The 24,000-nt window shown below is 40.5% G+C and overlaps 1 protein-coding gene across 8 annotated transcripts in view; it reads right to left on the minus strand.

Moving 5' to 3' along the window:
• FAM13B (family with sequence similarity 13, member B) overlaps positions 1 to 19,594 on the minus strand; it is a 49,335-nt gene extending 29,741 nt beyond the window's left edge. For 3 of the 8 annotated variants that reach the window (XM_014529082.1, XM_005881008.2, XM_014529080.1), the window contains exons 1-9: positions 19,399 to 19,594; positions 17,237 to 17,428; positions 16,394 to 16,606; positions 7,909 to 8,086; positions 7,464 to 7,605; positions 5,915 to 6,075; positions 4,978 to 5,019; positions 4,047 to 4,199; positions 462 to 594 (exon numbers count right to left, since the gene is read on the minus strand). In XM_014529082.1, the coding sequence (XP_014384568.1) occupies positions 462 to 594; positions 4,047 to 4,199; positions 4,978 to 5,019; positions 5,915 to 6,075; positions 7,464 to 7,605; positions 7,909 to 8,086; positions 16,394 to 16,606; positions 17,237 to 17,393 (1,179 nt within the window). In that variant the 5' untranslated portion in view covers positions 17,394 to 17,428; positions 19,399 to 19,594. The remainder of the gene's footprint in view (positions 1 to 461; positions 595 to 4,046; positions 4,200 to 4,977; positions 5,020 to 5,914; positions 6,076 to 7,463; positions 7,606 to 7,908; positions 8,087 to 16,393; positions 16,607 to 17,236; positions 17,429 to 19,398) is intronic. The other 5 variants (XM_014529085.1, XM_014529084.1, XM_014529086.1 and 2 more) reach the window with 4 other exon arrangements.
• Between the last annotated feature and the right edge of the window lie 4,406 nt (positions 19,595 to 24,000).

Here is a 24,000-nt window from a genome sequence, read left to right on the forward strand (position 1 = left end):
GCGACCAGGCCAGCAGGGAGGGGGCAGTTGGGGGCAACCTGGCCGGCAGCGGAGGGCAGTTAGGGGCGACCAGGCAGGCAGGCGAGCAATTAGGAGCCAGCGGTCCAGGATTGTGAGAGGGATATCCGACTGCCGGTTTAGGCCTGATCCCAGGGACATCCGTCAAGGGGTCCCGGATTGGAGAGGGGCCAGGCTGGGATGAGGGGACAACCCCCCTCCCAATGCACAAATTTTGTGCACCAGGCCTCTAATTTAAAATAAGGCATTTTATACCTACTTCTCTACCCAATAATGGTTCCTGACCACTACTAAGAAAATGTGTGTTCCTTGAATCAAGATATATACGTGTGTTAGAAAAGATAGTGAACTATGGCTTCTGCTGTCAAAGGAATACATAAAACAATCAGAATTATATGTTTAGCACACCTAACAGATTTATTTTAAGTCTTTGCATTTCTTACCTGGTTATTTTCTTCATCATCAAATACAAAATCTTGCTGCATAACTTCATTGTCTAAATTAGTGCTGGCCACAGGTTCTGAGCAGTCTCTGCTTCTTTCACTGGCATTAATAATATCATCAGCAATATCAACCCTAGAAATGACGATTAAAAAATCAGATCAGGTCAAATGTTGAATATGTAATGCCTTTAAAATAAACAATGATCTGAAACTTTTACTTATTAAAGAAAATACACCCTTTTCATAAAAATTCACTCTCTCTTTATCCTGCCAAGTTTCATTAAATGCACTAAGTTTATTTTTGTCTCTCCATGGGATGTTGTAAGGAATCTACCTTGTTTGTTAACCCTTTTGAAAAATGAATGGTGCCCTGGCATGTGTGGCTCATTTGGTAGGAGCGTTGTTTCATGCACCAAAAGGTCACAGATTCAATTCCTGGTCAGGGCACATACCTAGGTTGCAGGTCCTATCCCCAGGCCCAGAAGCAATGAATCAATGTTTCTCTCCCTTTCTCTCTACCTCCTTTCCCCTCTCTCTAAAAATCAATGAAAATGTCCTCAGATGAGGATTTAAAAAAAAAAAAAAAAAAAAACAAGATGAATGGCTTTAAAATTCATTTATGTACTAAAATAACAATTTTCCTTAAAAATATCCACTCTCAATCATAATAATGACCTATTTGTTTAATTAAAATACAAATTTAGCCCTAGCCAGTTTAGCTCAGTGGATAGAGCATCGGCCAGCAGATTGAAGGGTCCCAGGTTTGATTCCAGCCAAGGGCATATGCCCAGGTTGCGGGCTTGATCCCCAGTAGGGGATATGCAGGAGGCAGTCAATCAATGATTCTCATCATTGACGTTTCTTTCTTTCTCTCTCTCTCTCTCTCTCTCTCTCTCTCTCTCTCTCTCTCTCTCTCTGAAATCAATAAAGATATATTTTTTAAAAATAAAAATAATAAATAATACAAATCTAGCACTAGACACCGTAGTGTCCAACACTTTATCAAGTACAACAGGAATAGCTTCCTACTGCAGATTTCCCATCTTACATAATTTAGAATATACAAAACTCTGCAGGTTTTTGTTTACAAAGACAATACCACTACTGAGAGAACATGAGTGGTAAAAATAAGAATACTGTCCCCAGTTGTAGAAATAAGAATATTGTCTAAGCATGGGCATAGGTTTTCAACATCTCTAGCCAAGCTAAGGGCAAACTCTAAGGAACCTGCTTATATTACATCTTTTGAAACATTTTCCCACTTTTTCCAACTTTTAAATACTGCTTTTCCCTTCATATTCAGCCCAAATACTCCCTATAGATCCAGTTCTATCAATTTTTTTGTTTTTTTCCTTAATCCTCACCAGAGAATATTTTTCCATTGATTTTTAGGGAGTCTGGAAGAGAGAAAGTAAGACAGAGAGAAACACATCGATTGGTTGCCTCCTGCACAAGCCCCGGGCAGGGCCCAGGCCAGAGAAAAGCCTGCAACCTTTACCATACCCTTTACTGGAATCGAACCCAGGACCCTTTAGTCTGCAGGCCAACGCTCTATCCACTCAACCCAAATGGCTAGGGCAGTTCTATCAGTTCTAATCATGCCTTAAAAGGAGACAAACCAGGGCCATTGCTTAGAGCTGCACAGGCTGGTGATGCCATTCATGCAAGCTACATGACACACCTGCAGTTATACAATACTAGAGGCCCAGTACATGAAAATTCATGCACTGGCGGGGGGGTCCCTCAGCCCGGCCTGCCCCTTCTCACAGTCCGGGAGCCCTCACTGGCGAGAGGCAACCCAGTGATCAGGGGAAGGCAACGCCCATCACACCTCTGCTGCTGCCACTGCCAACAGTGCAAGCCTCAGCCAGCCCTGGTTACCTGAACCTCGGGTGGCCCTGGGCAGCTGGGCAACTGCCATCCGAGGTTTGCCTGCACTTTGGGCTGGCCCTGGGAGGCTGGGCAGCCACCATCCAAGGCTTGCCTGCGCCTCGGGCCAGCCCTGGGCAGCTGGGCAGCCGCCAACCAAGGTAGATTCCTTACAACATCCCATGGAGAGACAAAAATAAACCGTGCATTTAATGAAACTTGACAGGATAAAGAGAGAGTGGATTGATGGACATTCATTCATTTAAAGGTAACAAGTCATATTAAAGAATGGAGTTACATCACATAACACAGTACACAGAGGTACTTTAAACTTATGTAAATTCAACTATCAATGGCTACTCTTAAGGAAAAAGCAAAACAAAACAAAACAAAACAAAAAAACCATGTAGGTAGAAAGGAGGCTAGTGGCAGGGGATAACAATTTAAACAGGAAAAGATGATTCTGCTCACCATGTCATTCAATGATCACATGCACCAGGAGTGATATTCTCCTGTCCCTGTAACCTATCTGTCTAGATCTCTGCTTGTTTCTCCTGGTGTGACCCTGTTGCACAGAAGTCTAACTTTTAAAAGTATTTTTCATATAACAGTCTATAAAGGTAAGCTAACTACTTTATCTGATGTTCTGGGAGGAAAACCTGGCTGTGTTGGACTTAATAAACAATTTCAGAGATTTTTCTATGTACATACGTATATATAATACTAGAGACCTGGTGCACAAAATTCGTGCACACATGCGGTCCCTAGGCCTGGTTGGCGATCAAAGCGTGAGCATCTGGCGTGGAAGGGCAGGTCCCAGCTAACCTCTGGGCCCTGGGCAGCACCTGGACCCCCAAGCACTCCCTCCTCCTGAATCACAGCGCCCAAGTCCCCACGCAGAGATGCAGTGAGCATGGTTGGACACCACGGGCTGGGGTGCAGTGTGGGCCTCTGGGCCGCCCAGCGGCGCCGCACGGAAGCCAGGCGGGCAGTGCACTCTCTCCCACCGGGCCTCGCAGATCAGCTCCTGCGCAAACCCACTGGGACCCCGTGGTCCTGGCAGCTGTGGCCCGGCTCACCCAGAAGAGGCTGCATGGGTGCGGGGGGGGGGGGCTACGCGCAGGTGCCCGGCACCTGAGCAAAGGCTTCACCGGTGCGCGAGCCCTGGCATCCTAGGGGAGGGTAGCAGGGGAGTGAGAGCGAGCTCGGCAGACACCCCGCATTCTCACCACACCTCCGTCCCTGTCACCTCCGCCCCCAGGTAGCTGGTGAGAGGTCGCAGCCCCCCCGCCCAGACGCCACAGGAGGTTGGTCGCCGCCACCCACCCCCAGTTCCCTGTCGCAGCCCGGGGCCCAGCCCTGATCGGGCAATCAGAGCCTACTGGCTTGGGGGGAGAAACCAGGAGGTCATGCAGCAGGCCCCATCCGGCAATCAGGGCCTGCGGGCTGGGGGCAGCTCCTGCTTTGAGCATCTGCCCCCTGGTGGTCAGTGCATGTCATAGCAATCGGTCATTCCATCATAACGATCGCTTAGGTTTTTATATATACTAGTATAGATAATTTACATACAAATACATACAAAGTCACTTCTCACACAAAGTTCCAGAAATCTCTAAGATGAGACCCCATTATCTAAATAAAAATAAAGTTTTTTAAAGATAACAAAACAATTTTATAACTCATAATAGCAGTAAAATGTTTTTAAAAGTTTCTTACTGGTTATTAGATCCTTCCCCATCACAATTAATACTTCCTGCTTCATTATTACACACCAGACTTTGCTGTTGTAAATTAAGATCCTGATCTATGCTGCTCTGCAGATCAAAAAGGTGCTGTTCCACAGTTGTTCTAATTGTTCTGTCTAAAATGCTACAAAACAGAACACATTTTAGTGAGACACAGTCATCCTAACTGCATATTTCACTACATAAACATAAATGTTAAAAACTATGACCAGTAAAACAAATTATCATGAATTTTAAATGAGTAAGCTAGAGTGTAAAAAGAAATACATAGAAGGAATACACAACACAGGATCAAATTTTATAATGAAATCTGCCCAAATAGATATTATACAAATCAATTATAATGTCACTATTACTACAGAGGTGGGAAGGACCAGTGTCAATTATCCTCACTACTATATAGTCACTTAAATAGACTTTTCAAAACTATGTTTATAAAGCAAAATAATTTACCATGCTCAGTTAAATAAAAGAAAAAAAATGTAAGGGTATTGTTCCTATTTTTTACGTGAAGTCTATTTCTTTTTTTTTCTTTTTATTTTAAACACTGATTTGTTGTTCCACTTATTTATGCATTCATTGGCTGATTCTTGTATGTTCTCTGAATGGGGATTGAACCTGCAACCTTGGCGTATCGGATGATGCTCTAACCAACTGAGCTTACCTGGCTAGGGCCAAAGTCTACTTCTTCAAGAAAATAATAAAAAAGCTCTAACAGTTTTCAATCTTAGTGCCTTCTTCATTTGTTTCTATTACAGTATATAAACCACTAACTAGTTTCACTGTGTTATGTACAATCCTTCCTCTAAAGGAAGCACAATAAATACATGATTTTCATTTCTACAATTCAGCAATATATTTTTTTTAACTTTTAAATTGTCTTCTGTAAGTATACTACTTACTCTGCAGAGGCTGGTAAGATGCTGGTGGGAGATATATGGGCACTGTAATCAAAGAAAGAAATTAGCTATAAAACTTTAAAATACTAAATGACTATAAAATATGCTGAAAACTGCCACATTTGTACTACCTTGAAACAACCAGAAGAGCATGTAGTTAGTTTTATGTTCATCTCTAGCAGAGTATGATACTAATTTTCTAAAGAAATTACTTTTTCACACAAAAAAGACCCTTAAAAACATTCTCCCTCCTGTGTGTGTGTGTGGGGGGGGGGGGGGGGGGGGGGATGATGCCAGCTACTTCATCTGATACTCACTTGGAGAAACAGACTTATTCCAAATCTTAAGGAGGAAAAGTTGACTACTGCCCAATAAAAGTACCCCATGTAGGATAGTATGATGGTCTCAATACTAGCCCTATACGCCTTGCCAGAGTAATAGTATTTGCTATTACTCAGAGGATATTCTCAAGCAACAAACAGAAAAGGCAAAACCTAGCCACTTTTTGCTAAATGGTTAGTGTCAGCTCTCAGACTGAAGGATTCTGGGTTTGATTCCAGTCAAGGGCATGTACCTTGGTTACAGGCTCAATCCCCGGCCCTGGTTGGGGCATGTGCAGGAAGCAACCTATGGATGCCTTTCTCATATCGATGTTTCTCTCTCTCTCTGTCTCCCCCCCTCCCTTCCAATCGCCCTAAAAAAAAAAAAAATCAATGGAAAAAAAAATCCTCAGGTGAGGATTAACAAAAATAAATAAATTTGTGTTTTTAAAAAGAAATATATGTAAGAGATTGTATTTAAAAAGAAAGGTATCTATGTTATAACTAAAATTTTCTTAGCAAGATTACTTTAAGTTTTTCTTGTTTGATTTAGTGGTTGAGTGAATCTACTTCTAGAATAAAATGCTCAAAAGCTAAAGTTCTTTCAAATGAAATACTACCTTGTTGATGCTGTAACACTATTTGCTTCCAGGATGTTTTCAGTCATCCTTAATTGTACCACCTCTGGCATGTCATTTGATTTTTCTGCTCCTTCTTCTGGAAGTTCTTCTATATGTTCCAGCTTTTCATCTTCCTCTTCTTCCTCAGAAAGTTCATTAACCTATATAAAAAGAAACAGAGAATTAAAATTTTATGAAACTAGAAAAGAACAAAAAAGAAAAGAAAATTTCATGAAACTGTTCATTAACATTACCTAAGATGTACTATTCTAAGAAAATTTTAAACACAACTCATTTTTTACTTCATTTCCTAGGACCAAAAAATCAATGGGAAAATATCCTTGGGTAGGGGTTCTCTCTCACACACACACACACACACCTGAAATAAATAAATAAAAAGAGACTTAAAAAAAAGAATTGATTATATTAGTTTGGGTAAGAGTAAACATTAAAAACTTAAATAAAATGTTCTCTCTCACCCCACATTTATCTTCAAAAGTTCTTCTGATTCTCTCCTTGTCAATTTGACCTTCCACTTATCAACAGTCTATTCTGTTCATAAGTTATTCTGAACCTGCCCTATATATATGCAGCTACCTCAACTCCACTTAAAGAAAACTCTCATCCATACCTCCATCTCTTCTTTCTTTGACTGCTATAATTCCCCTCTCTAGGGTCTTGTGTAATGCCTGCTCTCCACACTCCAGCTTGTGGAGAATGCTGCTACCTGCCTTCTCAAATGTATACAGAAACATAATTATCACCTACATCTTCAAACCATTCTACTGGATTCACATTCATTTAAGGACCCCATGTCTACTGACTCTGCGCCATTTTTCAAACACACCCTATTCATCATATCCAGTCCTCTCTCTCATACTGTTACTAAAAATATCTACTACGTTAAAAGATTCTAACAGCCAAATAGTTGCATTAATAGGGTGAAACTCAAAAAGAAGAGAGCACTAGACAAACTTGCTTCAAGAGTTACAAACAAGAGTTAAAAAACTACTTGCAACCTAAACTTACTCTAATGCTTCTCATTAATGACAATGATTGCACTGCTATACTGAGTTGCTACTTTAACCAAGAAAAACTTTATTTGCATAAGAGTTTGCATGAACTTTGTATTGAATCTTTCCCTCTACCTTCTACTTCTCACCCTCTGCCTACATTCCTCTATGCTAGCAATTCTTCAACAACACACACACACACACACACACACACACACACACACCCACTATTCTTACAAAATACACAAAGCTTAAGTTAACAGAAGAAAAAACACAAAGAAGAAATAAGCATACAAAATCTCTACCATATATTCTGGTTTCAATGCCTTTCCCATATTATCCAAATTGAGGACAAGTTGTTTAAAAAAAATATCACATTCAGCTATTACTTGGATATAGATGATTCCATATAATAACCAAGAGCATGTCTTCCAATTTAGTACTTAAAAATTCCACCAAAGTTTGTACCAAGCCCTTGAGAGCAATTCTTTTTTTAAAAATTCTTCCTCCAAGTAGAATATGTAAAATATTCTCACCTGTTCAGTAATTGAACTCAAATCATTAGATGAAAAGTCTTCCTCTTCATTTTCAAAAAACTCATAGTAATTTTCCAGAAGTCCAGCCATTATCCTGCTCACTATTTCTTGCTCTTTCAGATCTTCCACATCTGTGTAAATGCTAAGAATAAAAGTCCAAACTGAATTGAGAGTTCTTAAATCAATCACAGGTAAAGTCAGAAGACAACCAATGAGTCATTTCATAATCTTGAGCAATGTCATCATTCTGTGCCTCAGTTTTTCCATCTGTAAACCCTACCTAATTTGTACCCTGTCCAAAAAAATGCTAGGAAGATTAAGCAGCTCTAGTATAAAAAATAATGGTTCATCAAGCAACCTATGATCCTTGGGAGACAGCATAATGATTCTATTCCACAAACTGGGGGGTTTTTTTTAATTAAACAAAAATTATGAAAAAACTTACTGGAAGACATCTGGACCAAAGACAGCAGCCAAAGAGTTTGCAGACCAAATTTCTTCATGATGTGATGCTACATTGGCTAAAAATCTACACAGAAACTTTAACAAGCTGTAATTAACAGGTGGAAGCTGTTGCAAGAGGAACCTCAACTTTCTTCCAAATTCATCTTCGTTATTATAATCTATAAAACATAATGACAGGTGTTTTTAATGAAGCAAAAGCAAAGCTCAAATACTGTGCCAGGTTCACATTATTCCACCCACATCACCTTTTTTCTGTAACAATTCAAAACCTCTTCACTTCCTCTACTAGAGGCCAAATGCCCTCAGGCTTTGCATTTTACTTATTAAGTAGAAAAGAGGAGTGGAGAAGGAACTCAACTCCTCAATTGCTGGAGGATGTTTTCCTCATCTATTACTCACTGGCCCCAATTCTCTAATTTTTTTTAATTCTCACCATACTGTCTCTTGCATGACTGTACCTGTATTTCCAAACTAGTGTCAACTATAAGTCAAAATACACTGGCCAATACCAGTCAAGTACTAGTGAGCAAAGAGAAGCAATTTAACCCTAGCTGGTTTGGCTCAGCGGATAGAGCGTCAGCCTGCGAACTGAAGGGTTCCGGGTTCGATTTTGGTCAAGGGCACATGCCCAGATTGCAGGCGCAATGCACACAGGAGGCAGTCGATCGATGATTATCTCGCTCGCTCTCTCTCTCCCTCTCCTTTTCTTTCTGAAATCAATAAAAATATTTTTCTTTTAAAAAAAGAGAGAAGCAATCTAACCTGATAATAATGTCATACTTTTGACTTGAACAAATGGGAAAACAAAGGAGTGAGTTTCTTCTGCCTTGACATCCAAAAATGAACAATTAACTTTGGCAATACTAATAGAACTAAATAAAAAGAAATTCCATTTCTCATGTGTTTTTCTCCTCTAAGCTGGTGTTGATTTCTGTTATGCAAGTGAGTTTTCAACTAACAGAAGTAGACCTTGTGTTTATCATGTCAAACATGCCAGGGTTGCAGGCTTGATCCCCAATGTGGGGCGTGCAAGATGGTTCTCTCTCATCATTAATGTTTCTGTCTCTCTCTCCCTGTCCCTTACTCTATGAAATCAATAAAAATATTTTTTAAAGTAAGTAAAAATAAAGCCAATTTTTAAAAATATTTTTCTTCAGGTTCTTAAAACTAATTTTAAAATTCTTGGCTGAAAAACTCTTACTAGGTTGTGGTCATGACACTGACCATCTGTGAAAATAACACATGTCTAAGAAGTTTGTCAGGAAGGGCGACAGTCACGTAAGTTTCACTTAAAATGTAAAATGCAAGCAATAACAATTCTATATTTTGTAATATTATCACTGTCCCCATTCAAACACACATGTACTTTGATTTTATATTTGGATGGAACAGTCCCTGAATTAATGTTTTTTAAACAACCATGCCTTACTGGTGGAAAATTTTAACCTAAGCATTTAGCAGAAAAGGATTATTTAGAAAATCAAGTTTATCAATTCAAAAAATACATGCAAGTAATATTATCAATATGATGGCTATAGCAACACTGACAAATTCTATCTAACATCCTCTCTACTTTTGTAGCACTTATCATCTAACATACCCACATATTTATTTGGTTTACCATCTATTTTCCTCTCTCTCCCTTCATGACCTTTAAATTTTAGCTGATAAGACATTTTTATTCTGTTTTGTTCACTGCTGCATTCCCAGAATCTATAACAGTGCCTAGCATATAGCAGGTGTTCAATAAATATTAGTTCAATAAGCTGAATAATTACACAATCACAGAAAAAAGATTCCCAACTACTAAAACATTTGATTGGGTGGCAAGAATGTGGGCAAGAATGTTTTTACACAGTATTGAAATACACAATCATGCTGCTCTTCTTTTGTCTGTGTACATTTTTACTACACACAAATATTTATACCTGTCAGGTTGCTTCTAAAGTTTTCAAATAAGGCAGAGAAGCATTTTTTTTTTCATCTACACACACACACACACACACACACACACACACACACACACACACACATAAATTACACACCTGCTTATATTTATTTCCTTTTGAGTGTACTTCCTACACATATATCATGGTGGGGAACCTTTTTTCTGCCAAGGACCATTTGAATATTTATAATATCACTCTCGGGCTATACAAAACTATCAACTTAAAAATTAGCCTGCTATATTTGGTCAAACGTTTAATTAACTCATCCCTAATGCCTTGGCAGAGCCAGACCAGATGATTTCATGGGCCGGACATTCCCCACCCCTGGTATATATCTAAGAAGTATCCCTTGACTAGCAATTCTTTCAAGCATCATTCACAAAACTGGGGACTGTGATTTCTATCAAAACATAATGTATAAGTAGTTGGACAAACCATCAAGGTCTAAACCAGTAGCTGACAAAATTTGAAAATCAAAAATCAATAGAATGGTTGTCATGACTTGAGAGAGGGGGGCACTAGAATAAAGGCTGCCATATATATGATATACATATATATACACATATATACCCATATATACATATATATACATACACACACACATATATGTATATACACTTTTTTTTTAAAGAATGCCCTGGCCAGCATAGCTCAGTGGATAAGCATCAACCTATGAATCAGGTGGGCTTGGTTCAATCCCCAGTCAGGGCATATGCCTTGATCCCCAGTGTGGGGCATGCAGGAGGCAGCCAATCAATGATTCTCTCTTATCATTGATGTTTCTCTCTCTCTCCCTCCTTTCCTCTCTGAAATCAAAAAAATATATATTTTTAAAAATGGTCAAAAGACAAATAAACAAAATAAAATAGATTTTATTACAACAGAAATGCCAATACCACCTCAATTACTGCCACACCCATCTGCATAGCTATTAAAGAAATGGATGTGTATGTGGTTGCATGTGTATGCATATACACACATGCTAATAGTTATGTAAATAGGGAATGGAAGGGAATGGTAGATTTCTCATACTGTAACACTGGAAGACTTATTGGCCACAAGCATTTTTGCACACCTTAAAAATTAGAGGCATATTGTAATTCCATGAATGATAGATAACACAGTACACTAGAGGCCCGGTGCACAAAATCCATGCACTGGGGGTTGGGGGGGGGTCATGGTTGTCCCTCAGCCTGGCCTGCACCCTCTCACAATCCAGGACCCCTCAGGTAGGGTCCCTATGCCTGGCAGTGATCAGGGCCTATAGGGGCTTTCCTTCCCCCGGCTTCCGGCAGCTGGCCCCCCCCCCGCCGCTGCCACTGCTTGCCATCTGTGTGGCGCTGTCCCCCCTCCCCTGCCCCGAGTCGCCTCCCTCTGCAGGCGACAGGCATGGGGTGTGATCACTTGGCTGGCCTGGGCCTCTCTCGTCGAGGTGATCGCTGTGCAGAGGGTGACCTGGGCCTCCCTCTGTGGGGCGATCATGGGGCGATGGCAGGGCCCTCTGACCAATCGCATTGCACCCGCCTTGGCTGATCTGGCGCTAGTGCATGTCATAGCGTGGTTATCCGGAAGGTCGTCCGGACGGTCATTCTGCTGTTCGGTCATTTGATAATTTTGCATATTATGCTTTTATTATTATATATTTATTTTTCCCTCTGTGGCCACCGGCTGGGTGGCCTAGGCCTCCCTCTGTGGGAAAATCATGGGGCGATGGCGGGGCCCCCTGACCAATCACATTGCACCCGCCTTGGCTGGCCTGGCGCCAGTGCATGTCATAGCGTGATCATCCAGAAGGTCATCCAGTCATTCTGCTGTTTGGTCGTTCAATCGATTTGCACATTATGCTTTTATTATTATAAACTAGAGGCCCACTGCACGAAATTCGTGCACTGGAGGGGGGGGGGGGGTCCCTCAGTCCAGCCTGCACCCTCTCCAATCTGGGACCCCTCAGGACAGGGGTCGGCAAACTGCGGCTCGCGAGCCACATGCGGCTCTTAGGCCCCTTCAGTGTGGCTCTTCCACAAAATACCGACTTCTGCGCATGGGCCACAAAGTTTCAATCGCACTGTACATGCGCACCCGCACGTGGTATTTTGTGATCCCCCACAGGGATCGGGCCTAAACCGGCAGTTGGACATCCCTCTCACAATCCAGGACTGCTGGCTCCCAACCGTTCACCTACCTGCCTGCCTGATTGCCCCTAACCGCTTCTGCCTGTCAGCCTGATCACTCCCTAACCACTCCCCTGCCAGCCTGATCAACGCCAAACTGCTCCCCTGACAGCCCGGTTTCCCCCAACTGCCCTCCCCTGCTGGCCCGGTTGCCCCCAACTGCCATCCCCTGCAGGCCCGGTCCCCCCCAAATGCCCTCCCCTGCAGGCCCAGTCACCCCTAACTGCCTTCCCCTGCCAGCCCGGCTGCCCCCAACTGCCCTCCACTGCCGGCGTGGTTGCCCCTAACTGCCCTCCCCTGCAGGCCTGGTTGCCCCTAACTGCCTTCCCCTGCTGGCCTAATCGCCCACAACTGCCCTCCCCTGCCAGCCATCTTATGGTGGCCATCTTGTGACCACATGGGGGTGCCCATCGTGTGCAAGGGTGTGACGGTCAATTTGCATATTACCTCTTTATTATATAGGATGCTGCTGTCATACTTTAAATGAATACTGATTAAAATGACAATCCTAGTGACAGCTTCTGAAAGTCTCAACGAGTCAATGACTATATTACCATTAAATTTCATTCCAATTATTCTTTTATAAATTTTCATTCAAGGCTGAATATTATCTGATTCTTGAAACTTTAAAGACTTGTCTACAATTCAGCTAAAACAGGGAACATAAAACCCTATCACTATAAAGCAAAAATGGCTCTAAAGTCATAAAAAGAGCTCTAACACATCAGTTTCACCATATTTAATGGATGTAAAATGCTCATTACGTAACTTAAGGTAAACCTAGGGGAAAAAACCTACAAAAAAGTGAAGAAATTAATTCTGAAATTAAAAATTATTTAAAGGTAAATATTTGCTGGGGGAATAAATTAAGTTACACTTTGAGAAAAGGTGACATTATCAACGACACTTCATTTTGAAACATGTTTTTTGATCCAGGTGGCACAATAAAAGAACAAAATTTAATCAGCTAACCATTCCTGAATATAGCAAGTTCAAAGTAAGCCCCATCATCTAGCTGTGAAAAAATAAAACATAGCCGAAACCGGTTTGGCTCAGTGGATAGAGCGTCGGCCTGCAGACTGAAAGGTCCCAGGTTCGATTCCGGTCAAGGGCATGTACCTGGGTTGCGGGCACATCCCCAGTAGGAGATGTGCAGGAGGCGGCTGATCGATGTTTCTCTCTCATCGATGTTTCTAACTCTCTATCTCTCTCCCTTCCTCTCTGTAAAGAATCAATAAAATATATTTCTAAAAATAAAAATAAAAAAAAAAATAAAACATATGTAAGAGGGCCATAAAATATAATTGTAATGAACTTTATACATAAATCAGAGGCATCCAGTAATTTAGGCTCATAAGTGCTTAAAATTTAATAAAATGGAGAGCTATCCCAAAATGAAATCCTCCTTTCCTGACTACATACTGCTTAAGGATACACACAAGCTTATTATAAAACTAGAGGCCCGGTACACAAAATTCGTGTACTTGGGGGGGCGGGGGGTGTCCCTCAGCCCAGCCTGCGCCCTCTTGTAGTCTGGGAGCCCCCAGGAGATGTCCAACTGATGGCTTAGGCCCACTCCCTATGTCAATCAGACATCCTTAGCACTGCCGCGGAGGCGGGAGAGGCTCCCACCACTGCTGCTGCACTCGCCATCCCTGAGCCCAGCTTCTGGTCTTCTGGCTGAGTGGCACTCCCCCTGTGGGAGCACACTGACCACCAGGAGGCAGCTCTTGCATTGAGTGTCTGCCCCCTGGTGGTCAGTGCGCGTCATAGAGACCGGTCGTTCTACCATTCGGTCGATTTGCACATTAGCCTTTTATTATATAGGACTAGTGGCCTGGTGCATGAAATTCGTGCACATTAAAAGGTAATTAATTAGAGGAAATATTTTAGGGTCCAAGGTGCAGGGGAATGGGATTCTTGGTTGGCAGGACACTGACAGCAAGCTGACCAACGGCCGATTCTGCAAGGAATGGGGCTCCCTCCTCCCTCCTGTAGCATCTGGGGTGCAGGTGAATGGGATTCCTAGCTGGCAGGCCACTGACAGCAAGCTGACCAACGGCTGATTCTGCAAGAAATGGGGCTCCCTCCTCCTTCCTATCAGGGTCCAGTTTGAAGGCCAGCCACACCCCCGATTGCGTGAGACCCAGAGTTCCGCCGTGCCCCAGCCGGGGGCCAAAGCTCCCTCCCACCGTGCCGAGACCCATCAAATTTATCCTAACTGCCCCCCCCTGCAGGCTTGGTCACCCCCAAGTGCCCTTCCGCACCGGACTGGTCATCCCCAACTGCCCACCCCTGCCAGCCTGGTCGCCCCCAACTGCCCCTCCCCGCCGGCCTTGTCGCCCCTCACTGCCCCCCCTGCCGACCTGGTCACCCCATGCAGCCTGCTGTTTAGTCATTTGGTTGTCCCTCACTGCCCCCCCTGCCAGCCTGGTCGCCCCACGCAGCCTGCTGTTCAGTCGTTTGGTGGTCCTTCACTAACCACCCTGCTGGCCTGGTTGCCCCACGCAGCCTGCTGTTTGGTCGTCCATGTGGTTGTTTCGGTCGTGACGGCCCCTGGCTTTTTATATATTAGGATGTCCTGCATTCAGGAAGTATTTGTAATTTCTTTTTTAAAAATTTTCCATCACCTTTTATTGCCTCTATGCCCTCTACCACCTCAATCCATCCCCCGCAATTACCACACTATTATCTGTGTCCATGAGTTCTTTTTTTCTTTTTTGCTCAATCCCTCCATCCGCCCATCCCTCCCCCCACACACAAGCCATCTGCCTGCTATCTATGAGTCTGTCTCTATTTTGTTTGGTAGTTGTTCATTAAATTCCACATGAGTGAAATCGTATGGTATTTGTCTTTCTCTGACTGGCTTATTTCACTTAGCATAATGTTCTCCAGGTTCATCCATGCTGTCACAAAGGGTAATATTTTCTTCCTTTTTACAGCAGAGAAGTATTCCATTGAGTAAATGTACCACAGCTTTTTTATCCACTCATCTAGTATTTACAATTTCTTTTGTTTTGTTTTGTTTTTTGTTTTCTTAATCTTCATCCAATGATATTTTTCCATTGATTTTTGGGGCAAGTAGAAGAGAGGGAAAGACAGAAACATCGATGTGAGAGAAACACATTGATGGGTTGCCTCCTGTATGCACCCCGACCAGGGCCCGGGCCAGGGAGAAGCCTGCAACCAAGGTACATGCCCTTGACTAGGATCGAACCCAGGACCCTGTGGTCCACAGGCTGACGCTCTATCTACTGAGCCAAACCAGCTAGGACTATAATTTCTTAACATCACAGAATTTCTGTAGAAGCTCCAATTCAAAGAAATAGAGAGATTCCATTACACAAAGAGAAAAGCCAGAAAAAATAATTTAAATATTTAACAAATGTATATTATATGCCATCTTCATAAAGTTTCCTGTATAATCAAACCTATCACTCATTATGTACACATGAATACCACTTGGCTCTAGGAACACAAGCATTTCCTCACTTCTTGGTTCTTTTACCTTTCTGCCTGTCACTACCTTTACTTTTCTTGTCCCTATTCCATTCCAGCTGGGCCCTATTTTAGTCACCACCAAAAAACTAACCCAACAAGCACAAATTTTTTTTCTTTATTTAGCTTGGAGCCTGATGTACAATTTGATATTTTCTTTCTTTCAGGCCAAGTACAAGCTTTAGGTATATTTTAAACCTAGAATCAAAGTTGTCTTCTGATTTTTGCTAGAAAGTTCTATCAAACCAGGGATAAATATCCTGTAATAACATCACCACTAAGCAACACCACTGGCTACTCTGCTACACAAATCACCTTAAATATATTTTTTCTTTCTTCTTTCCCTATCCTCTTACTTCTTGTTCTTATATCCTGCCTTTCCTCCTCTTAAACCTATTTCTTAGACCAATTATAAAAAGTAAATATACCACAGGAATCTGGTAAGTTGCCATTCTTGACTAGACCAAATAGCCCCAAAAAGCCTATGTCCCCGAAATGGGCACATAAAAAATCAATCTCAGCCGAAACCGGTTTGGCTCAGTGGACAGAGTGTCGGCCTGCGGACTGAAAGGTTCCAGGTTCGATTCCGGTCAAGGGCATGTACCTGGGTTGCGGGCACATCCCCAGTGGGGGGCGTGCAGGAGGCAGCTGATCGATGTTTCTCTCTCATCGGTGTTTCTGACTCTCTATCCCTCTCCCTTCCTCTCTGTAAAAAATCAATAAAAATATATTTTAAAAAAAAAATCAATCTCAGAACTACTATAATTACTGCTTACACATCAAGATTTCTAAAGGTAAGGAGTTTGAAATTAATGTTAAATGACTGATAAGAATCAAATTTTGTTACCTTGAGAAAGCTGCATCAAGTGAATATGCAAACTGCCAGGGATAACAGGTTCAGGAAGTTCTTGAAGGAAAAACCTAAGAAGACTAATAGCTGAGGGAACATCTGCTTCCTTAACCAAATCCACTTCTTCTCCACTGTCGTATCTCTGCCGAAGCCACTCCACTGTCTCAGCATTTCCATTGACTTGAAAAAGTCCTTGTTGCTCCAGACCTCCTACATTAGTTCAAGGCAAAATTAAGTAAGCTGCAACTTCGATTACTTGGTCATATATTCTCCACTCAACTTAAAATATTCAGACTTTTGGAAAGCCATTCTTAGCTCCCCTGACTGGGCTAAACACCTTCAAATTACACACCTAGAAACATACTAACTCTGTCTGTCCTGAGGGATATTCCATTTTATCCCACCCCCCTATTTTTTTAAATATATTTTTATTGATTTCAGAGAGGAAAAGAGAGGAAGAGATAGAAACATCAATGATGAAAGAGAATCATTGATCGACTGCCTCCTGCACGCTCCCTTGTGGGGATCAAGCTCCCAACCCAGGCATGTGCCCTAATCTCCTGATTCATAGGTCAAAGCTCAATCACTGAGCCACACCGGTCGGGCTATCCCACCCCGTTATCCATTAAAAATACTCCTAATATCTCCCCCACACTAAAATGCTCTACAATGGGCATTTCTGACTATAAAACACACTAAAACGTAAAAAAAGAATTTCTATTGTTTTTCCTCATTATATTTTGGACTTTCCATGCTAAAAAAAAAAAAATCCAAGATCAAAAAGGGATAAGTTGTGTTTATTAAAACAACGGCTAGCCCTCAAAGTAAGGAAATGTATACCATGTTCCTCAATATAGTCCACAACGTGGCGGACTATGAATGGAACCTCATTGTCTGGATGTCCTCCCTGCTGCAGCTCATCAAGTGGAATTCCAAATATTTTGTTAGCAAGAACGGAGTTGCAGTTACTCAAGGAAGGGGAGGAGCTCTTCCTCATATCTTTTTTGCAGCCAGAAATCAAAGCTGTCTTTTCTGCCAAATAAAAAACAACAAAAAAAGACTATAATGATTAACAGGTGGCAATATGACTAAATACATTGAAGAAAAGGCTTTACACCTCAGTGTGTTCTCACCTATTAAATATGTTTCAGTTATCAGGCCCACACTAGTATGTTCTACAAATAAGTTCAATATAATGACCTAAGCATTTTCTCTACTATGTAGGGTTAGGTCTAAATACTCCATTTAGCACTTGCATATTTATCAAACAATGGAAAAGTTGATCATTAAACTTAGCAAAGGACATTAATGTCCTAAAGATGAATTAAAGGGCAAATCTGGCTCAAAGAAGACCTTTACTGACCAAGCTTATTAATGACACAGGTAAGAAGCCAAACCCAATCATGTCTGGACTCTGTTATATGAAACTCATCTAACCCCTCTATTCATAAGCACCCAAATGTAAAAGAATCACTTTTACAAGTGTTTCTTTTACAAAAATCACTTTTATGAATAATGGGCTAATAAAAACAAGATTAACCAGTTCTTATTTCTACATGACAGAGCAGCCATAATATTTGTTTATAAACAAAGGAAATTTTTCAGTTCTAGACATCAACTTTCAATGAGAATATTATCAATCCTATTTCATAATTACTCAAAACAAAAATGTGCACAGCACAGAAAAACTAAGTTATTAGTCTTAACTTTGTAATTGTGATCAGTAAAGAGGCAGTGGGAAAAATGTTTCTAATATCTGAAGCATCAAAACCAATCCCAAGAAAAATTCATTTTCTAAAATAAACATATTACTATATGTGGGAAAGGAGTATTTTTAAAAGAAGGGGGATAAATGGTGATGGATGGAGACTTGACTTGGGGTAGTGAACACACAATACAGTGTACAGATGATGTGTTGTGGAATTGCGCATCTGAAACCTGTACAATTTGGTTAACCAGTGCCACCCCAATAAGTTCAACAAAAAGGAAAAAAAGAGAAAAAAACTTTTTCGAAAGTTAATAATGAACAAAATGATACAAACTGGGCTTTTTTCATCACCCCAGAGAAACAACTCCTTCTGCACTACAAGAGAATGATAACAAAGCAAAAAATGTAATCTGTTCAATACTCTGATTTTTTTTAATATATATATTTTTTATTTATTTCAGAGAGGAAGGGAGAGAGAGATAGAAACATCAATGATGACAGAGAATCATTGATTGACTGTCTCCTGTACACCCCCTACTGGGGATCGAGCCTGCAATCTGGGCAGGAACCTTGACCTCCTGGTTCATAGGTCAATGTTCAACCACTGAGCCACACCGGCCAGGCAATATTCTGAAGTTTTTACAAAAATAAAGTCCAGCCCTAACTGGTTTGGCTCAGTGGATAGAGCATCGGCCTGCAGACTGAAGGGTTCCAGGTTCAATTCCAATCAAGGGAATGTACCTTGGTTGTGGGCACATCCCCAGTAGGAGGTGTGCAGGAGGCAGTTGATTTGATGTTTCTCTCTCATCAATGTTTCTAACTCTCTATCCCTCTCCCTTCCTCTCTGTAAAAAAATCAATAAAATATATTTTAAAAATAAATAAATAAATAAAGTCCATATATAGTGTATTCCCCCAAAAATGTATACACACTTTAACAGCTGATAGCTCAATTTTGAAAATAAAATGTCATTTAATAGACACTGCCTTTATAATTATTTAAAGTGTGTACATACGTTTTTTGGGACACCCTACAGAATAGATGTACCCACTGGATCAAGAAAGTGTCATAACATGACTAGGAAATTAATCCATCCAACATATAAGAACAGTAGACATTAACTTAGGGACAGCAAAATGCCATAAATTTAAATTGTTTTAGACACATAAGATCCATTCTTCAATACATCTGGTACCAGCTAATGACTACAAAACCTCAAATTAATAATCAAATAGCAGTAATAATAGGTAAACTCCAAAATCTCTGTGGATAATTACCATTTTGAAAAACTTACCTTTGAGTACTTAAACACCTAAGTTTAAAAAACGAATTCTGCACCAGCTACCCTCACTGAGCAAGCATTCTTTTGTCATTTATGGCTGTTTGAGATTATGGCAGAAGATCAGCCTGTAGTTCCTCATTGAAGAAACGCAGAATTCGATCAGTACTTCAGCAATTAATCTAGAAGAAAAAAAAAACAATTCTTTTAATTTCCTATAACATCTTTAACTGTGAGAAGGGACTAGAATAAGCAGTGAGGTTCATTTAGGAAGATTCCTATACTGAAAGGCATTCTTCCGCCTAAAAAAAAAAATCTATCTGTGACCTATTTAGGGGCAAAATCTTGCACAAAGTTTAAAAGTCTAATGGTTAACTAGGGTAAGAATCTTTCTACCAAAAATAAATAACAGAACTGCACAGGAGAATCTTTGGCAGTACACATTTTCAGAGATTATGCTATTCAAATAATTCATTTTCCTCAATGGACCCACATTTGCATAGACACCCCACACAGTTCCATTCCATCCATATATACTCAGAACAAAGCATGGAAACATTTTCAGATCAAAGAATGAAAGATAATTTTAAGCTTGAAACTTCACTTACATACTTTATTCTTTTCTTTGTATACAACAAACATTTTGCTAGCAAGAACTAGTTATCTGAGCTTTCTGATTTGGAGAGGTAATAGTACATGTTGGAAAAGATCAATTAACAGAACCAGAAGGGCATGCACTCAAATATCAACTCCACCATTCTGTAGATGTGACCCTGAACAACTTCCATGTCTCTAAGCCTAGGTTTCCTTATATAAAATAATACCTACACACTTGTTAAGTTTAACTGAGATAATGCATGCATGTAATACATAGAGAATCCGTTTCCATTCTCTTCTTTGAATAATATTAAACACTAGCAAACAGGCTGGAGAGAGAGGGGAAGAAGGGAAAAACCTGTTTGGCAATGTTTAATCACCTGTGAATTCTCATAATCTATTTTAAAATTTTTTAATAAGCTCAGTAAACTACACTGAAGCATTCTGCTTAAGAAAAGTTCAGGGTTCAATATCTACAGGGGATTTGTTACTCCTCCTCGGATATGAAATCTGAAGATGCTCAAGTCTCTATATAAAACTAGAGGCCCGGTGCACGAAATTCCTGCACGGGTGCAGTCCCTAGGCCTGGCTGGCGATCAAAGCGCGGGTGTCTGGCATGGAAGGGCAGGTCCCAGCTCTGGGCCCTGGGCAACACCTGGGCCGCTGGGGCACCACACGTCCCCCTCTGCCTAAGTCACAGCACCCGAGTCCCCACGCAGAGATGTGGTGAGTGCGACCGAATGCCGCGGTCATAATTCAGAGGTAATATATATTACCCCTCCAAATCAGAAAGCTCAGATAACTAGTTCTTGCTAACAAAATGTTTGTTGTATACAAAGAAAAGAATAAAGTATGTAAGTGAAGTTTCAAGCTTAAAATTATGACATAAAAAAGGGGGATTTGCTTGATGTACAATAAATGAAGACTCATTAGAAGAGTCTGTCAGAAGCAAATTATATATAATCGCTAAAATAGCTACTCATTTAGTGTCCTTAGTGAAATCAGGAACCAGTTATCTCATCCTGTGTTCTCTACTACTCCCAGCCTCTAACTGAACAATCTGAAAAGCATCTTTCCTAAGGTGACACTGGGTAGGAATCTATGAATTCATCAGTACAAAGATCCTTACTACTAGAAAAACAAAGGCATAAATTTTTCAGCTATTGAGTTTTTCTCCTGAAGAGCATCGATAATGAAGATGAAAACAGCAGCAGCTAATATTAAATGAGCAGTTCCTGTGTGCTAGACAGTTCATGCACTTTACATGTATTAATCGGGTATTATTCTTTTAACCTTTATTTTAATGAGACATTGCATAGAGATTTATCAATTTACCCACAGTAATCCCAACTGTTAAGGGTCAGAGGCAGAATTTGAACCCAGACAGTTTGAACTGGGTTCAAATTCTGGCTCTTAAAGTCCTTGTTCTTAATCACTATACAATTTAAAGTACCATAGAATCTCACATTTTATCACTCAAACTGGCCACAAAATCTTACATACATTTTAGGAGGTCATTTATTCCTAGCTTGCTGAAAGGTTATTTAATGTGTGACATTAGTGGCAAGCCCTACTAGTCAATAATTATTCACTTGAGACCTTTATGTAGAGCACATTATTGAGGGCATTCAGACTGCAGTGGCCCAAAATATTTCTGCAGACTGCAAAATAGTTTTTGACATTACTTAGTCCTGCTCCACTCCCCTTTACAGAACTTAAATCAGGGGTCCTCAAACTACGGCCCGCGGGCCACATGCAAATACAAATATTGTATTTGTTCCCGTTTTGTTTTTTTATTTCAAAATAAGATATGTGCAGTGTGCATAGGAATTTGTTCATAGTTTTTTTTAAACTATAGTCCGGCTCTCCAACAGTCTGAGGGACAGTGAACTGGCCCCCTGTTTAAAAAGTTTGAGGATCCCTGCCTTAAATCATGTAAATATTCCTTCTACATCTGTAGTGAGTTGAATAGTGTCCCCAAAAATCTCATGTCTACCTAGAACCTCAAATGTGACTATTTGGAAATAGGATCTTTATGTATGTAATTAATTACCTCAAAAATGAAATCATCCTAGTTGTAGGGTGAATCCTAAATCCAATGACTGGTGTCCTTATAAGATGACAAGACACACACAGTGGGTAAGAAGGCCACATAAAGATGGAGGAAGAAAAGTAAGTTATACTGTCACAAGACAAGAAACAACATCAAGAGCCACCAGAAGTTGAAAGAGGCAAGGAAGTCTGCACCAGAGCTTCAAAAGGAGTATGGCCCTGCCCACACCTTAACTTTAGACTTCTGGCCTCTTGATCTGTGAGAGAAAAATTTCTATTTTAGAGTCACCACATTTGTAGTCATTTGTCATTGTAGTCCTAGAAAAGTAATGGAACATCTAAACTACAATTTCCGATTCTCAAAGAATTAAAAAAAAAAAAATAGCAAGTACCACAAAAAATGTCCCAAAGAAATCTGATGAAATATCTTAACAGATAGGATCAATAAAATGAAAAAGGAAATTAAATAAAAGGCTTAACACAGAGGATACAATGTGTAGACTTTCAAGGAATAGAGTGGTCCTGATACACCAAGATTGTGGTTTCATACCCGATCAGGGGACATACAATCAGCAAACAACAAATGCATAAATAGGTGGAATAACAAATTATTGTCTGTCTCTCTCTCCCTAATAAATTTTTAAAAATTTTTAATACGTTTTTATTGATTTCAGAGAGGAAGGGAGAGGAAGAGATAGAAACAGCAATGAGCCCTAACCGGTTTGGCTCAGTGGATAGAGCATTGGCCTGCAGACTCAAGGGTCCCAGGTTCGATTCCAGTCAAGGGCATGTACCTTGGTTGCGGGCACATACCACCCAGTAGGTGTGCTGGAGGCATCTAATCGACCTTTCTCTCTCATCAATGTTTCTAATTCTCTATCCCTCTCCCTTCCTCTCTGTATAAAATCAATAAAAATATATTTTAAAAAAGAAAAAAGAAACATCAATGATAAGAAAGAATCACTGATTGGCTGCCTCCTGCACACCCCCTACTGGGGATAGAGCCCACAACCCGGGCATGTGCCTGACTAGGAATCGAACCATGACCTCCTGGTTCATAGGTTAACACTCAACCACTGAGCCAGGCTGGCCAGGCCAATTTTTTTAAAAAATTTAAGATATAAAATAGCCAAAGGCTTCCAAAATGATGATTTTATTATAAATCAAAACAGCAAAGTCATTTTAAATACAAGTGACAGTTGCCTGGCATGATGGCATTGACAATGAATAAAAAATCTTGAATTTTACATTACATACTTTACCATGAGGCAAGAGTGATAAAAGTAATGTAATTAAATACCAATTATTGATAAAGATGGCTGATGGGTACATTCAGAAAAGCCTACCTTCATATTCCAAACTGAATTCTGCTAAGGCTCAAGGTAGTTTTGCACTCCATTCAGATCCATTTATATATAGACATATGTATGACAGCAACACACCATTCTTATTAGCATAGAATCTAAGTTTTAAATACCTAATAAAACTAGTGAGGGTTTTTTTTTTTTTTTATTATGCTTATATGCATGCATACAAGTCCTTCGGTTGATCAATACTAAATATAAGAGCAGATAGCATTAAGCTCTTACAATATGCCAGGAACTATTTTAAGGGCTTTAAATATATATCAACTCATTTAATCCTTACAATAATCCTATGGAAATAGATACTCCTATAATATCCATTTCACTAATGAGAAAACTAAAAAGCATTGAGAACTAAAAAGCAGAGCTGATGGAAATGTTCTATGTCACGATTGTGGTAGTGGTGGTTACAATGCTTAATATACTTGTCAAAATATGTAATGCTTATTGAACTGAACATTTTAAATTGGTGAATGCTATTGTATTTAAATTATACTTCAACTAGTGGCCCGGAGCACAAAATTCATGCACTCGGGGCAGGGTGGGGGAGGGGGGAGGGTGTCCCCCAGCCTGGCCTGTGCCCTGTCACAGTGTGGGAGCCCCG

This window comes from Myotis brandtii, unplaced genomic scaffold, assembly GCF_000412655.1.
Source record: "Myotis brandtii unplaced genomic scaffold, ASM41265v1 scaffold668, whole genome shotgun sequence".
NCBI lineage: Eukaryota > Metazoa > Chordata > Mammalia > Chiroptera > Vespertilionidae > Myotis > Myotis brandtii.